The 16,176-nt window shown below is 38.3% G+C and overlaps 1 protein-coding gene across 2 annotated transcripts in view; it reads right to left on the reverse strand.

The window, feature by feature from the left end:
- Positions 1–16,176, reverse strand: part of DGKI (diacylglycerol kinase iota) — a 431,941-nt gene that overhangs the window by 124,686 nt on the left and 291,079 nt on the right. Inside the window, exons 20-21 of one of the 2 annotated variants that reach the window (XM_044919913.1) lie at positions 13,647–13,846; positions 7,810–7,872 (exon numbers count right to left, since the gene is read on the reverse strand). In XM_044919913.1, the coding sequence (XP_044775848.1) occupies positions 7,810–7,872; positions 13,647–13,846 (263 nt within the window). The remainder of the gene's footprint in view (positions 1–7,809; positions 7,873–13,646; positions 13,847–16,176) is intronic. The other variant, XM_021692768.1, reaches the window with a different exon arrangement.

Genomic DNA, 16,176 nt, shown 5'->3' on the forward strand with positions numbered 1-16,176 from the left:
TACTTTCTAACTAAAGGGCCAATATTAAATAAATGAAATAAACAGACCCTTGACAGCACATTCGACAAATTCGTAAAAATGCTAAAACAAAAAATTTGATGTGACTAGTTGGAGAATAGAATTACAGCATTTTTGGAAAGCACTTCCAAAGATCAGCTAGTTTACTTTGCTGGCCAGCACGCAAATGTTAAACTACATATGACCAGTTTGTGTTTTCTTCCATCATGAAGACTGAAGATTCTGGTAGTTTCTCAACAATAAACTTCTTAAACTCAACCCAAAATGGAACCATTAAAAAAAAATGACCAATCAAAAATACTTCTCTTTCTCTTACTAAAACTCCCTCTCTTCTTGGAACAAAAATCAATGTACTTTCATCCTTTACCATGAAGACTTCATTTATGGAAACCAATTTTAGAGTGCTGAATCATATTCAGCTTGTAGTCAAACATGACAGTTTATGCCTTTTTCATGGATCCATGTCCAACTCCGTCTTTCCCAAGGTAACAAGCAAATCCACACAACTTAGCAATGGGAAATATCTTGTTTATGTTTACATTGTAACTGTTGTGAAAGATGGCATATTACATTGAACATATGTTGACTGTAGTTCAAAATACAGTGGTTTCTCTGCAGATTTGTTTTGCTGAGTTTAGCTATAATACTAAACTACAGTGGGAGAGTAGGGGATACAGTGTCATAGCTCTCTGCTTTTAAAAGGCAGTAGAGAACTTCTGGTTATGGGCAAGGTAAGTAAGCACACACCATTCTTTCTCCCCCCAGTGAATGAAGTTATAAAATCTGGACAGGATTCATAAAGCAGCTGTTTGAGAACTTTGAAAAGTAAATGAGAGCAGCAGATTAGAGAAGAAGATCAGAATATAAAATACTATCAAATAGTGGTGAGCTCTCTCTTCTTTTTCCCTCCAATAAACCCTGGTGTAGACTCCAGTGAAGCACAAAGCCTGAAATGAACATCAAATGCAGGTAGAGAAAGCTCTAAGAGAGCCCTTGAGCTCTGGCTTAAGGAAAAGAAAGGGACTCTGAATGCTCAGAAAAATTCAGATCTATCTTCCCCTTACCATTTTCTTACACCCCAGCATTCCCCACAGCACCAATGATAAATGCCTTCAGGGGCTTACAATTGTGATGGAAGAGAGCTCTCCTCTCTGATAAAAGGAGCAGTCATCCCAAGAAGATGGGATAAACCAACATTGCTTTTATTCCCCCTCTTTCTGTCATATCACGGCTTGGTCCTGGACATGAACACAGTTGCAGGAAATATGCAGTAGAGCAAGGTGACTAAAACCTTAGATTTCTGGCTGAAAGACCAAAAAAGGGAGCCCTAAGGAACAGCAAAGGACTGGGATGACAACAGAGAAGGAGGGGCGCAGGAAAACAGCTCCATAAAGATGCTCATGAACTCTCAGGTTCATCTTTAGGCTGTAAATGGGTGAATCTGGCCCTAAATATCTGTACAGTAGAACTGTACACTGAACTCAATTGAGTCAATTGCCTACTTAAATAATTAAGCTTCTTGGGGCACCTGGGTGGCTCAGTCGGTTGAGTGTCTGCCTTCCACTCAGGTAATGATCCCAGGGTCCTGAGATAGAGCCACACGTCGGGCTCCCTGCTCAGCAGGGAGTCTTCTTCTCCATCTCCCTCTGCCTTTCCCTGAACATCTATATGCATCTCTCTCAAATAAATAAATAAAATCTTAAAAAAAAATTAAGCTTCTCCTTTAAAGAACTGGGGTGGGGGGGGGGTACAAAATAAGCCCAAAGCAAGCAGAAAAAAAATAACATAAAGACATAAATCAATGAAATAGCAAATGGAAAGACAATTGTGAAAAATCAATAAAAACAAAACCTGATTTTTTAAAAAAAATTAATAAAATGGATAAGCCTTTACTAAGAATGAAAAAGAGAGAAGATCCAAATTATTAATAATAGGAATAAAAGGGAACTATGAATGCAGACTCCAAAGACATTAAAAAGATGAGAAATACTACCAATAATTCCACATATATTAACAACTGGAATAAATGGGCAACTCCTCAAAAACTTCAAAAAACTACAACAACAAAAACCCACTGAAACTCACCTACAATGAAATAGATAACCTGAGTAGTCCTATAACTCCTAAAGAAATGGACTTATAGTTAAAAGGGGAAAAAAGAAACCTTGAGACCCAGATGATTTCTTGGCAAATTCTAACAAACATGTAGAAGACAAATAACTCCAATTCTTCCTAATTTTCCCAGATATCCTAATAAAGTACTTTAATAAATAAATCTACAACTAACAATCATACTCCATGGTGAAAATATGGAATGATTTCTCCATATTAGAGAATATGGAATGATTTCTCCATATTAGAAGCAAAGCAAGGATAGTCACTGTAACCACTTTTATTCAGCATCATACTATAAATCCTAGCTACTGCAATAAGGCAAAAGAAAAAAATAAAAGGCATATGGATTGGGAAGAAAGAATACCAATCCTACTCACAGTTCACAAGTGTGACTATTTAGAAAATCCCAAGGATGCAACCAAACTCCCAGAACTAAAAAGTGACTTCAGTAAGGCCAAAGGATACAAGGTCAACACATGAAAATTCATTGTAGTTTTATATACCAGCAACCAAAATTGAAAACCAACACATATCTAAGAGAGGCTCATATCTAACAAGATATGTACAAGACCTGTATGTTGAAAACTACAAAACAATGATGCACAAAATAAATAAATGGAGAGACAATGCAGTATTCATGGATTGGAAGTCTCATAATAGTAAAGATGTCTACATTCCCCAAGTTGATCTATAGATTCAACACAATTCCAAAGTTCTAGTAGAATTTTTGGAGGTATGGCAAGCTTATTTTAAAATTTATGTGGAAAGGTAAAGGAACTTGAATAGCCAACACAATTTTTTTTTTTTTAGCCAACACAATTTTTAAAATAAAGAATAAAGTGAAAAAATAACACAACTAGATTTTAAGATTTAACATAAAAGTACAATAACCAAAAGAACATGGCATTGACAAAGACAAATACACAGATCAATGGAACAGAATAGAGAGTGCAGAAATCGATACTTATCCATCCATATATATCCACAAACCCCCATATATACTTCCAATTGATTTTTGATACATCTGTAAAGGCAATTCAATGGAAAAAATAGTCTTTTTAACAAATGGTGCTGGAACTATTGAACTTCTAATACAAACAAAACAAAACATTAACCTAAACCTCACATCTTATACAAAAATTAACTCAAATCATAGAACTGAATGCAAAATGTAAAACTCTATGCAAAGGAACAAATATTTATGACCTGAGATTAAACCAAAAGTTCTTGAATATAACACCAAAAACACATATATAGAAAAATTTGATAATCTGGACTTTGTAAAGAGAATGAGAAGACAAGATATATACTGGGGAAAAACATTGGCAAACACATCTCTAACAAAGGACTTGGATCCAGAATATATGAGATACTCTCAAAACTCAACAGGAAGAAGCAAACAGCCCAATTTAAAAATAGGCAGAAGACTTGGGCAGATGCTTCATCGAGTAGTATATAATAGATGGCAAATAATGAAAAGACACTCATTAGAATGATACAACGATTAAAATTTTAAAGTGCTGGCAATACCTAGTGCTGGCAGGGATGTAGAGCAAATGGAACTCTCTCTCATACACTGTTAGTAGAAATGCAAAATTTGCACTCTAGAAAATGGTTTGTCAATTTCTTATGAAGTTAAACATACACTTACCATATGACCCAGGAATTCCCTTTCTAGGTGTTTAACCTAGAGAAATGAAAATTTATATTTACACAAAACTTGTTCATCAATGTTGATAGCAGCTCTATTCATAACTGCCTAAAACTGAAAATGACCCAGATGCCCTTCAACAAGTAAATGGGTAAATAAATTGAAGCATCCATACAATAGAATACTACTCAGCAATAAAAAGGAACATGTGATTGATGTAGGCAACAACTCTGATAAATCTCAAAGACGCTATGTTGAAAGAAGTCAGTTGGAAAGAGTTACATATTGTATGATTCCATTTATGTGGCAATCTCAAAAATACAAAACTATAGCGATTGGTGGTTGCCAGAGGTTGGGATGGGAGATGCAGAGTTTAGGCAGCTTTCTGGGGTGGTAGAACAGTTCTGTATCCTGATTAGGGTGCTGGTTATATGAATCTACACCTATTTTAAAGCTCCCAACTGCATACCAAGAAAGTCAATTATTGTATGTTAATTTTAAATACTAAAAAAATTAAAACAAATGTAATAAATATTTAAACAGTCATTCACATGGAAATACAACCAGAATCTATACTTGGATGCTTATCGCATGGCACTGTGACTGTATTGTAAGCAACAGAATAGGTCTATCCCTGGCATGTCCATTTCTCTAGGACATTATAAAGCTAGAAACCTTAGCTTTATAATCTCTGTATCTCCAGGATCCCACAGAACCCCTGGTATTTAAAGAAGGCACTCAATATTTTTTCAAAGATGAAAAACCGACTAAATTAGGTATAAATGGTTTACATTATTTCATTTGGTGGAGAACAGGCACAAATTGGAATTTAATAAGCAGTTAGTGAAGGATAAAAGTTCTAGAAAGGTATTTTACAATTTTATACCTTTGTTATTTTTGGCATTAGCTGAACAGGAGCTGGTAGTTGGAACATTTAGCATGAATATTCATGATTTTATCAAATTTATAATATTCATGAATTTATAAAATTCAGTGTGCATAGGTGCCCTTCAGCGAGGACTTTACTATGAAGTCACTTAATTATAAAGATTTTTTAATTGAAGTATTGCTCCAATAATTCATTAAGCTACATGCACAAGATTTGTGGTGAAATATTCTATTTGTTTAGTTTTGTTCTATTGGATAAAGCACTAAATAGTTTTCAATAAAACTCAGGATTTGTATGTGGTCATATATGATCAAAAATAAAATTTCAGAATTCTTTGTATAAAGATGAAATTTCCCATGTGCACAGACACTAGTACTATGTTGTGATTCCTAAGAACCCATACATTCGCTGCTACTGCCATGACCTTCTCCGAACCAAAAAAAAAAAAAAAAGTTTTTAGAAAGCTAGAGAGAAAGAAAGACCATGCAAGTTGCTTTGGGAAATGAACATTTACTACAGGAACAGGAGAAAGAGAGGCTTCTCCCCAGAAGAGATCATCTATAGAAGAATTTTTCTGAGCAGAAAATGGCTGACCAAGAGTCAAAAAAAAAAAAAAAATCAGACAAGCTGAGTCCAAGATACTGGGGTCCTGACTTTCATGAGGACCAAAGCAACATTAATGTGATTATTAAACATTGCTGAAAATAGCAAATAGCATGAGAGGGGGTCAAAACTCTCAACCACTGCTATAATATGTAAAGACACTGCTTGTTCTCGGGTTTTTCTACAGGCTCCTTGACAGTGTTTTCTTATCTTTTTTTTTAAATAGTCTAATTTAGGGGCGTCTGGGTGGCTCAGTCGGTTAAGCATCTGCCTTTGGCTCAGGTCATGATCCCAGGGTCCTGGGATGGAGCCCCACATCAGGCTCCCTGCTCCATGGGAAGCCTGCTTCTCCCTTTCCCTCTGCCTCTCCTACTGCTTGTGCTCTCTCGCTCTCAGTCAAATAAATAAATAAAATCTTCAAAAAATAAATAATTTAAAAATTAAAATAAAATACTCTAATAAATTTTGTTACATAAATATCTCAGAGATCTATAAATATAAAATCTATAATATGTAATATTTAATATACCATATATAGATATAAAATATTTTAGATCAACATTCAAGTTTTAAAGTGGCCACACCTAGGTGTTCTGCCTGTTACACCTTATCACAACAGTGACAGTTTACCATGCTGTAGTATGCACACCTGGAACCAATAAAGAAGAGCCTCGTTTAAATTATACAACTAAAACTGTGATAGAAATGAGACAAACTCCACATGCATCTCTATTGTTGGTATTCTCGATTCTTTGAACTCTATCAATATAGTCTCTGAAAATCACTAAAAGCCATTCCTTGGGCTCCAATTTATTGAATAGGCCTTTTGTAGAATGTAGGATATACCCCCAGAATAACCTCCAAATTGAAAATTAAATGTAATTTTCCCATTGATTTTCTGGCCACTCCATTTTAAGGTCCATGAAGGCAGCTCTCTATTGTGCACAAAATGGTGGACATAGAGCAAGTACAAAGTAATGTTTTTGAAAAATGAATGAATAAATGTGTATCTCTAAGACTAGGACTGAAAGTAGGATTATATGATTGAACTTCAGGAATCATTTTGGCATATTCCTAGATGACAGACATTGTACAATTCAATAAGACATGTATCTTTCATTCCTTCATCCTGCCAACCAATGACTCCGTTTGGTTTCAGAATACTTTTTGTTAAGATCTGTGATCAGGGCTGGGGACACAAAAATTCCATAAGAAGATATGGTCATTGGGTGCCTGGGTGGCTCAGTTGGTTAAGCAGCTGCCTTCAGCTCAGGTCATGATCCTGGAGTCCCAGGATTGAGTCCCACATCGGGCTCCCTGCTCAGCAGGGAGTCTGCTTCTCCCTCTGACCCTCCCCCCTCTTGTGCTCTCTCTCTCATTCTCTCTCTCTCTCAAATAAATAAATAAAATCTTTAAAAAAAAAAAAGATATGGTCATTAATCTCAAGTAGCCTAAGTCTAATGCACAACACACACACACAGAGCTAATGTAATTAATACCAGACTATTAAACCTTGAGAACTATAATAAGTGTATCAATAGTGAACTCCAGTGAGAACATAACTAATACAACAAGAATCAACAAAGAATTCCTTGAAAAGCCAATGATTCAACTAGGGCTTAAGAGATACATAGGTTCCTCATAGGTGAAAGGTGGCAGAATGTATATTGTGAAAGGTGTGAACTTTGAAGCCAAGCCATCTGAGTTTGCCTCCCAGTCTACCACTTGTTAGCTGTGTGACCTTGAGCAAGTTACTGAACCGCTTTGTGCATCAGATTCCCCACAAGACCACGGCTGGAGATAACAGCACATGTGCTATAGGGCTGTTGGGGGAGTCATTAGTTAAGCAGTTCATGTCAAGCACCTGAACCAGAACAAAAGCTAAGTATCTGTAAGAGGAAGAAAGGGCAAGACAGAGGCCACAACTTTTTTATGTCAAAGAAGTCCCAAAGTGCTAAAACAATTTTTTTCACCAGAAAAAAATAAAAGCATAAATACATTAAGTACAAATTATTAACTATGGATGAAGCATGTTTTGCTGATTCAGAGAGAGTTTTTGGTCATTCATCTTTCATTACAACCATGGATTCTCCACCCAAATAATGCCCGGATGCATGTGCATGCACTCAAAACTCCACACATAATTTTAGGGGTCCGTTCACAAAGCAAGGGCAACAGGCACCCTCCTTCGACCTCATCCCTGAGTTACACATAATGGAATGGTCTATGGCTATTACAAACGTTCCATAAGAACCAATGCTTAGTATGGAGTTTTATACAACCCCATGCGATCATGGGCCTTAAAGTAACGCACCAAAAACCTACACCTGAACCCTTAGAGGACTGAGACAGATAGAACACAAAGAACCGGACAGCTCCATCTCAAATGACAGAGGGGCAAAGAAGGCAGTTAGGGTTGGCGGGTCCTTGTCTGAGAAGCAGACCTGTGAGAGAAAAGGAGGCAGGTAGTCTAACCCGAGGAAGACAGGAGGGTGCTAGACAAAATGGAGAAACGGACCGGCTTTGTACTCACGTGGTGAAGGAGCCCGGGGGAGCAGACACTCTCCGCAGGTCAGCAGCTGCCACCTGATGGATGCTAGAGGCAGCAGGGAATGAGCAGCGAAGACAGTCAGCACAACAGCGTGGACAGACAGGGAACAAGCCAGGAGAGAGAAAGAGAGACACACAAAATTTAAACAGAAATTAAATGAGCGCGTCACCAGTGAATGAAAAGAAAAGGAAAATCCAGCCAGCCACGGACATAATCCAAAAAGCCAGTGACAGCAATGAAGCCAACAGGACACATGGCGAGGCCTGGCTCTAAGGCAAGCCGGGGACCGCCCGCAGGGCAGCGGGGGTGTGGGCAGATGCGGCGGGAGCGGGACACCGGGCAGGGCTGCAGGCGGGCGGGAGCATCCTCATGTTCCTCCCTTGCTCTAGGGACATCCAAGGAGAGGATGCGTGCGTGTACACACACACACACACACACACACACACACACACACACACACACACACTAGAGAGGAGTAGGCTGGCATAGTAAACTCATCTTTGAGGAAAGTGAAGGTAACTTTAATCCTTTAACATAGTCCTCTTGATTCCAGAGCTCTGTAGGAAATTTGTGTCAAAAGACAGCCATCTTGAAAAGCGTGGCTCAACAAAACCTGTAATGACTGCAGGTAATACCAAGAAAGCCTAGAGTCATCACAGTGATGCCGCAATTTCACTCATACTCCTGGTGGAAGAGGGAAGCCATAGACTTCACCCTTTTCTCTCTTCTTTTATAATGGAAAGAACTGGGGCACCTGGGTGGCTCAGTCGTTAAGCGTCTGCCTTTGGCTCAGGGCAGGATCCCAGGGTCCTGGGATCGAGCCCCGCATCAGGCTCCCTGCTCCGCGGGAAGCCTGCTTCTCTGTCTCCCGCTCCCTCTCCTTGTGTTCCCTCTCTCACTGTCTCTCTCTGTCAAATAAATAAATAAAGTCTTTACAAAAAAAAAAGAAACTTCAGTAGCTATTAGAAAAGATGAAACATAAAATTTAAGAAACTAAATCCAAAATGTGTTGTCACACTTACAGAATTATTCTCTCCACTCTCTCAGAGGATCTGAAGAGCTTCGCAGTAACTGTAGTAAGCACAGCGCCCCCATCCCTCTTTTCTGCTGGGTATGTAAGTTCTCACATAAAGTCACCCATGAATCAACTCCTTGTTTTCCTCCAAGGACTATCAATTCCAGGATGATGGAATCCAATCAATCGAGTTGCCCAATTCATAGTTTACCAACTAGAAATCTTGCCCCTAAATAATATGATTGCCTTTCACAGTGTAGTCTTAATTACCAGTGAGCTCAGGATTTCAGCTAGCTTAAGATCTCCCTAAGCACCTGAGAAATTTTAAATTTCTGATCTCTTTCAAAGGTGCCTTTTGAATAGTATCATCAAATTTATGTGGGTACCATGTTACTAGTACAGGAATATGAACCTAGACAAATCTCTTCTATTACTTTATGGGGGGATGATATTTATTGCAGCTTTTATTTTGAATAGATTCATAAGCCATGATAAAATGAGATATGCTCCCGTCCCAGCGGGGTGGGGGTCTACTGAACACAACAAGTCTAGCCCTTCAGTTTCTATATAGTAATAGCAAATGGGATTATAGACCAAGAAATATATTTTTTTGGAAATAATTTTCTTTTTTTGGTATAAATGAAGATGTAGTGGCATCATGAAGGCCTACTATTTAACCATTTCTCATGGGATTTCCCCCACCTATCCAATCCATGTGAACCAGATCTTAAAATTTTTAAGTATGTATCTTCCATTTATTCACATAAAGTGTTACCAAGACATTATCTCCATTACTTTTATATTCATGGATTTTAGATCTATGTTATTTTAGATGCAGTCTCAGAGTAATGTTAACAGATACAGGATTATCGATCTGATCTATGTGCAAGCCACTTATTCAACACATAATCATGTCTTAGACATACTGGTAGGCACTGAGGACCCTAAGAGGAAAACTCTAAGCTGGGAGGAGAGACAAGTAAACCAAGAACTATATTATTCTTGATAAATGGTGTGATGAACATAACCTAGAACACTAACAGGAGTATCTAACGGCTAGAAGTAGATCAAAAAGGATTCTTAGAGAAAATGGTATTTCAATGGGGTCTTAAACTTGAGCAAGAGTTAATCGACAAAAAGGCAGGAAGGAAGGCAGTGCAAAAAGAGCAAAAGAAGTGCAAAAGAACAAGGATGCATGAGGCAGGCCAGTGCTCCAGACGAGCAATGATCTTTGGAGCGCAGGAAGAGGACGATGATGGCAATGATCAAAAAGCTCTGCAAAGCTAAGGAATATGAATTTAACTTTTCTAGAAAGATCCTTCTAATTAGTCTACTGGAAAAAGCATTATGTGATGAGCAGTGACACAGGAAGCAAGGAATCATGAGCATAATTTAGTGATGCTGTGGTGAAGTAACTTAGATGGCCTTTGGACACAGGCTGTATTACTAGCAGAGGGGGTAGGTGGTGTGAGTTAAAGACACGGGGGGGGCACCTGGGTGCCTCAGATGGTTGAGCGTCTGACTCTTGGGTTCAGCTCAGGCCATCATGTCTGGGCCATGGGATCAAGCCACATGTCAGGCCCAGCACTCAGCGGGGAGTTTGCTTGAAGATTCTCTCCCTCTGCCCCTTCCCCCCTCTCTTTCTGAAATAAATAAATAAATCTTTACCAAAAAAAAAAAAAAAAGACGTGGGAAATAAATAGAAGGAGCAGGTGACTGCAAGGACTCCATGGCAGGGACGTGGTGAATGGGTAGATGGTTCCATGTAGACAAATGTGGACAAGGAGGGCTCACTGACTGATAAGCAGAGAAAGCGAAGGGAGCAGAGTTAACAAGCCCATTTTCAGCCTGCAGTCTGAGGTTGCTAGGGGGTATCCAGGTGAAGATGTCAGCTGAGATATCCGGATATGAGTCTCTGGCTTTTAGAAGGAACGCTGGGATAGAAGACACAGATGTGAAATTTATTCCCTTATCAGTCATAGATGAAATCTCGGGTACAGATGTGATCTCCCAGAGAAAGGTAAACCTGTGAGGAACACCACCGCTCAAGTGGAAAAGGAAGCCAGTTGTTTAGGGAACCACAGTACTTGATTCTCACATATTCACAGTTAACTCCCTCCCTCCACCCCCCAATCTTCATCACACACAGAGGTTTCTAAATGAATTCTCCAGACATTTTAAACCAGTTCTCTTTCTTCTGAAAGAAGATGGGCAAATGGAACAGAAGTAAAAGATAGTTGCAGAAAACAAGGACTGCTAAGAGAGAGAGAATGAAGGAGGAAAACAGGGAAGGAAGGAAGGAAATAAAGAAATATCTTTCGATTATCTCTCTGCCTTGGCTGCAAAATGAACTTGGCCCAACCGTGGCTGAAACAGAAAAGCCTAGAGGACTTAGAAGGTTGAAGAAAACTTGTGGAAAGGTCTTAATGGCCAGGCAACCCTCAAACTAGAAACTCCACCTGGAAATCCAGTGGAAGAAGTCAGATTTCAAAACAAGGATTTCTAGTAAAAGAGAAAGAAGAACTCTAATTGCAGAGGGTGAAAAAGAGCAGTCAGGGAGAGCAATTGAGGTGTAGTGAACACACGTGACAAGATAAGTGGGTGTTTGGTTTTCCTCTGAAAATGTGCTATCTGTATTGATTTCCTAAAAAATATAGTGTTTTGATAGTTATTCATCATCAGTAGTAATAAATATCTTTGCTAAGTTTTACAAGTGTCCTTTTGGGAACTGAAAAGCACATTATTGTCCTTCAGAGGTTTCCTGAGGCCAGAGGCTGCTTAGGTGGACGCACCACTGCCCCCTGGTGGGAAGGAACTATTTTTGAGTTGAGGCTGTTTTCTCGAGCACCCTGCAGCTAAATCTATGCCATCGCATCATCTATCTGCCATATGTAGTCTAAGTACGAAAAGAAAACAACTATTTGTATTGTTTTTTGTATGTGAAGAAGGCCCAAATGAATTCTCAAGAATACAGTTGCCGACAATGAACACTACATCAAAAACTAATGATGTAATGTATGGTGATTAACATAACAATAAAAAATTAAAAAAAAAAAAAAGAATACAGTTGCCAAGCAGATACAAACTCTTTCTCACTTCAAGGGCAAGAGCTGTTTGAAACTAAGCACCTGGAAACAATTTCGTGTCTGGTAAGGTTATTAAATATAGCATCACCAGGCAGGAGGACGGGAGGTCTTTGCCTGCAGATATTAAGAACTTCTAGTTTTATTATAGCTTCTTAATGATCCACAAGTGACCCCAAACAACCTCAGCTACCATACTATCTCCAAGGTAGCTTTTCATTTAGTTCAGAGCTTTCTCCCCAACCACTGGTTCATGGATTAACACTAACATTTCTAGAGAGCATATGGTCAACCATATACTGTTGTTGACATCCTACCTTTTTAACATATAAACTTGCCAGCTGTATATTTTGCCTAATAGAAGCTAGAGGCAAGGAGAAAAGAAAACCATTGGGAATGAGCCAGGAGTTTCACTAGCTGCAAAATGTAAACAAAATAAGGAATACAACTGAACAAGCTGCCTGGATAATGATCTGGGGAAAGTGCTGAGTGACTCTGATGTCCAGAGACTCTAGGAAAGGAGGAAACAGAGGAGAGAGGACCTCTCACGCCAGCTTCAGACTTAGAAGTGGATGCCAAAAATGCAAACACTTTAAGAGCCCTGTCTAATGCTATTCCTCAACATATGCCATCTCAGAAAGAGAGGTGAAGTTAGGTTCCGGCAGCGAGCTACGGCACCTCTGTCACTGGTTTATTCTAGGCACTTCTGTCGATTGTCACAGTGACTCCATAAATATGTGGCAAAGCATGCCCTGCTTCACAGGCACCGCAGGAAGCCAGCCATTCAGGACATATCAGTAACCATGCACCACAGGCCACAAACAGGAGTAGCACCTTGGAGGGTCCCTCGCTGTGACAGAATAATGACCCGAGGGTGAGCCCAGAAATGGCCCTATCTTGAGTTAGACCAGGCATTTGGGCATTATATATAGAAGATACTCAAAAAGAGGCCCCAAATCCCCATTCTTCTCCATCCCTTTCTCCAACCCCGGACAGACATCTCCATTAAAAAAATTAGATGAAGGGGTGCTACAAAGAATATATACTCTGAATATCTAGTTATTATCTCCTTATCTCAAATCAGTTCATCAAAACACCTAAGAAAAGAAAGGGTCCAAGAGGGATACATCTTATTTAGATATTCAGTAGTGAGCTAGGTTGTATCTAGACAATAGGATGCCACTCAGAATGGCAAAATTGAGTTGAAGCACCAGGGTCCATGGGACCCCAATATGGGGGCATCAGGAAAGTGATAACTCACTAACAGGCAGAAGAGGATGCAACGTGGAGAGAGGTGAGCTCCGAACATCCAGCTCTGCCAACCTCCTGCTATTGGGGAAACCAACACTCTCCAAGTGACCTGGGTAAAAAGGAGGCCAATAGCATGCCTTCTTAAAACAAAACAGAACATATTTATCTTGATGCATTTTATGACCCTAGAATCACTCTTAATGATTTTCTGTTGTTTCCAATAAATATAGACCAAAGTGGTCAATGAAGAAGAGTTATCTATCTCGTATACAATATAGTAGTTATTTCTAAAAGAAGAGTGTGGTCACTGTGTAATAAACATGAAAAAAAGTACGTCAGAGAGACCAAGGAACTCCTGTTTCTTGGACTTTGTTCCTTTCTTAACACAGTAAGGCCCCTAGACCATGCACATGCTTGGTGTTCTCTTCATGGTCTTTGTGTTCACAAAGGTAGGCAAGGGGCAGACTCACTCATTGAGTAAAGGCATGGATGTTCTCCTCTTGCTCTTCTGTACCATGTTGGCTTGATTCCTCAAGGAGATCCGAATCATAGCTGGGGCCAACCTACAGGGCTCCCCATCCACTTGCATGGGGATGGATTTGTAAGTGAGCAGCATGACCTCCCGACATTGGTGTAGCCTTTCCCCGTGGCCCCCAACTTGCAGGGCAGCCTGTGAATTCAAGAGTCCAAAGGAAGCTGGAAGTTAGTTCTTAAGAGTCAGGAAAGCTAGAACCCCCAAGTGCATGCTGAATAACCCAAAGGCCATTGATAAACATAGTGAAACTTGCTAGCCAGGAGTAGAATGGGAAACCTTGGGTAAATCACCTTAACAAAAATAAATTAAAATTTCTCAACTTTTGATGAGCTTGACCAAAAATTCTCGATAGCTAATTTTCAGTGTTACGTATTCTCAGTCTTAATTTAATCACATTACTTTAACACAGAAGTTGTTTTCTGTGCGATTTATTCCCATTGAATAACCAATATAAGGAGAAAAAAAGACTATAAAAGATATAAAGCACAGTTTAAGGCAGCTTTTGTACTAATTTAAATATAAATATTATAATATATATTATTTAAATATAAATACATAATATAGTTACACAACATAGATATGTATATATAACATATATCTTATGTACATACATGCTATAATATGTAACTATATATTATATATTAAATATATTCATATTTAAATTGGAGCCCACCCTTGGTTAATTTTCAAACTTGGGCAGGTTTTTCCTTTTTACCAAAAACCTCCTCAAGCTACTTCTAATCTGTATAAGATCAATGAAATGCAAAATAATATTAATTACTCAATTACAAACATTATGAAAGGTAAAGCAAAGGATCAAAATCAAACACAGAGCTCAATTCACCACGGTGGCCACAAAATGGAAAAGTTAATCTAAAATGAAAAGCCCGTTGTTAAGGACAACAAATTAACATAACTTTACTGCATTAGTTAAAAAATATATGTATATGCCCACATATATATTTATATATGTTAAATTATACACTATATATTTTTATGTTGTGTATGTTATTACACATTTAGTATCATTTACCTTTTAGGGATGAATGGAAATCATACATGTTTGGTTATAAAAGAGTACACAAATTCTACAACTTGATGAGTGTCTTTATATACATATGTGAATCACCATCCAGATCAAGCTTTGGATAATTTATAGTTTTCCACGTGCTCCTTCCCAATCTTTTCATACTCCTCCCACAAACCAGTTAGCAGCCAATACTCTCACTCCTATCACCATAGATTCAATTTGTTTGAACTTGAACTTCATACAAACCATAGTAGATGACTCTTTTGTGTCTGACATCTTTTGTTCATCATTATTTTTAAGTACTATATAGCAAAATATATTTATTTGCTCTTCTGCTGGTAAACATTTGGTTGTTTCCAGTTTGTAGCTACTGTTGATGTAAACTTTCTTATAAATATCTCTTGGTTAGATACTCTCTTGGGTACATACAATGAGAAGAATTGCTATGCCATTAAGCTGAGATTATAATTAACTTGAATAGATACTGCTAAATAATTTTTCAGTAAGGTTATATTATGTATTTTGAGTTATCAATTAGCTTATAATAAATATAAAAAAAACGAGTCAGATTGTAACTTGCTCAAAATCTAAAAGATTAAAACATACTATCAACCTGTTTCCATATGTCTCGTTTCCATGAATGAGGAATAAACTTTGTTAACCGATATTTGTGAAGTCAACCTCGCCTTATTTGGTTGCCAGATATTTATATTTATCTGAGGCACTGAATTTCTTTTTTTGTACTTGCATTAATTTGAACAAAAGAAACTTGATTATCTATAAATGCAAAGAGAAAGAAACACAAAGAGACAAAAAGGACAGAAAGAAAAAAGAATAAAAACTGAGAAGAACTACTTATTGAACACCTGTAATGTTAAAAGCATTCCGTTGTGTGCTTTACATACAATTTGATTCAGTTAGTTGGAAGAACAAGAAAGCAGAGGAGAATGCAGTGAGAATTTACTAAAATTCTTTTTGGCCTACTCCCCGATCCTTTGTTATTCAGCTGAAAGTTTTTCTTGGCTGTACTCAAATGATCCACTTAAATCAATTAGATTAGAGCCACCATCTCATGTCCAGAACTTTTCTAATATATTTCCCTTGCCTGCAAGTTCTTCTCAGCTGAGAACTCTATCCCTTCATCCACTGTTCTGGAAATACCACTTCTTCTTCTCCCCCTCAGCCACCTCTGACTAGGCCCAATCACAAATAAAAATGCAGAACCTGCCAGGTAAGAACTTCTTCCTTGGAGTTTAACAGAACTGAAAACTGTTTTAAATACTTCCCAACCCCTTGGTATGAGAAGGCATACACGGTACTGTAGAGCACTTTTAAGTCATCTTCCCAGCCTCAAAAATACAGCAACAGCAATACCACAAACATGTAAACAGCTGTCCCATTGGCATTTCAAAATCAATCCAAGATCACTGCGCAG

The sequence above is a fragment of the Neomonachus schauinslandi genome, chromosome 12 (assembly GCF_002201575.2).
Source record: "Neomonachus schauinslandi chromosome 12, ASM220157v2, whole genome shotgun sequence".
Classification (NCBI taxonomy): domain Eukaryota; kingdom Metazoa; phylum Chordata; class Mammalia; order Carnivora; family Phocidae; genus Neomonachus; species Neomonachus schauinslandi.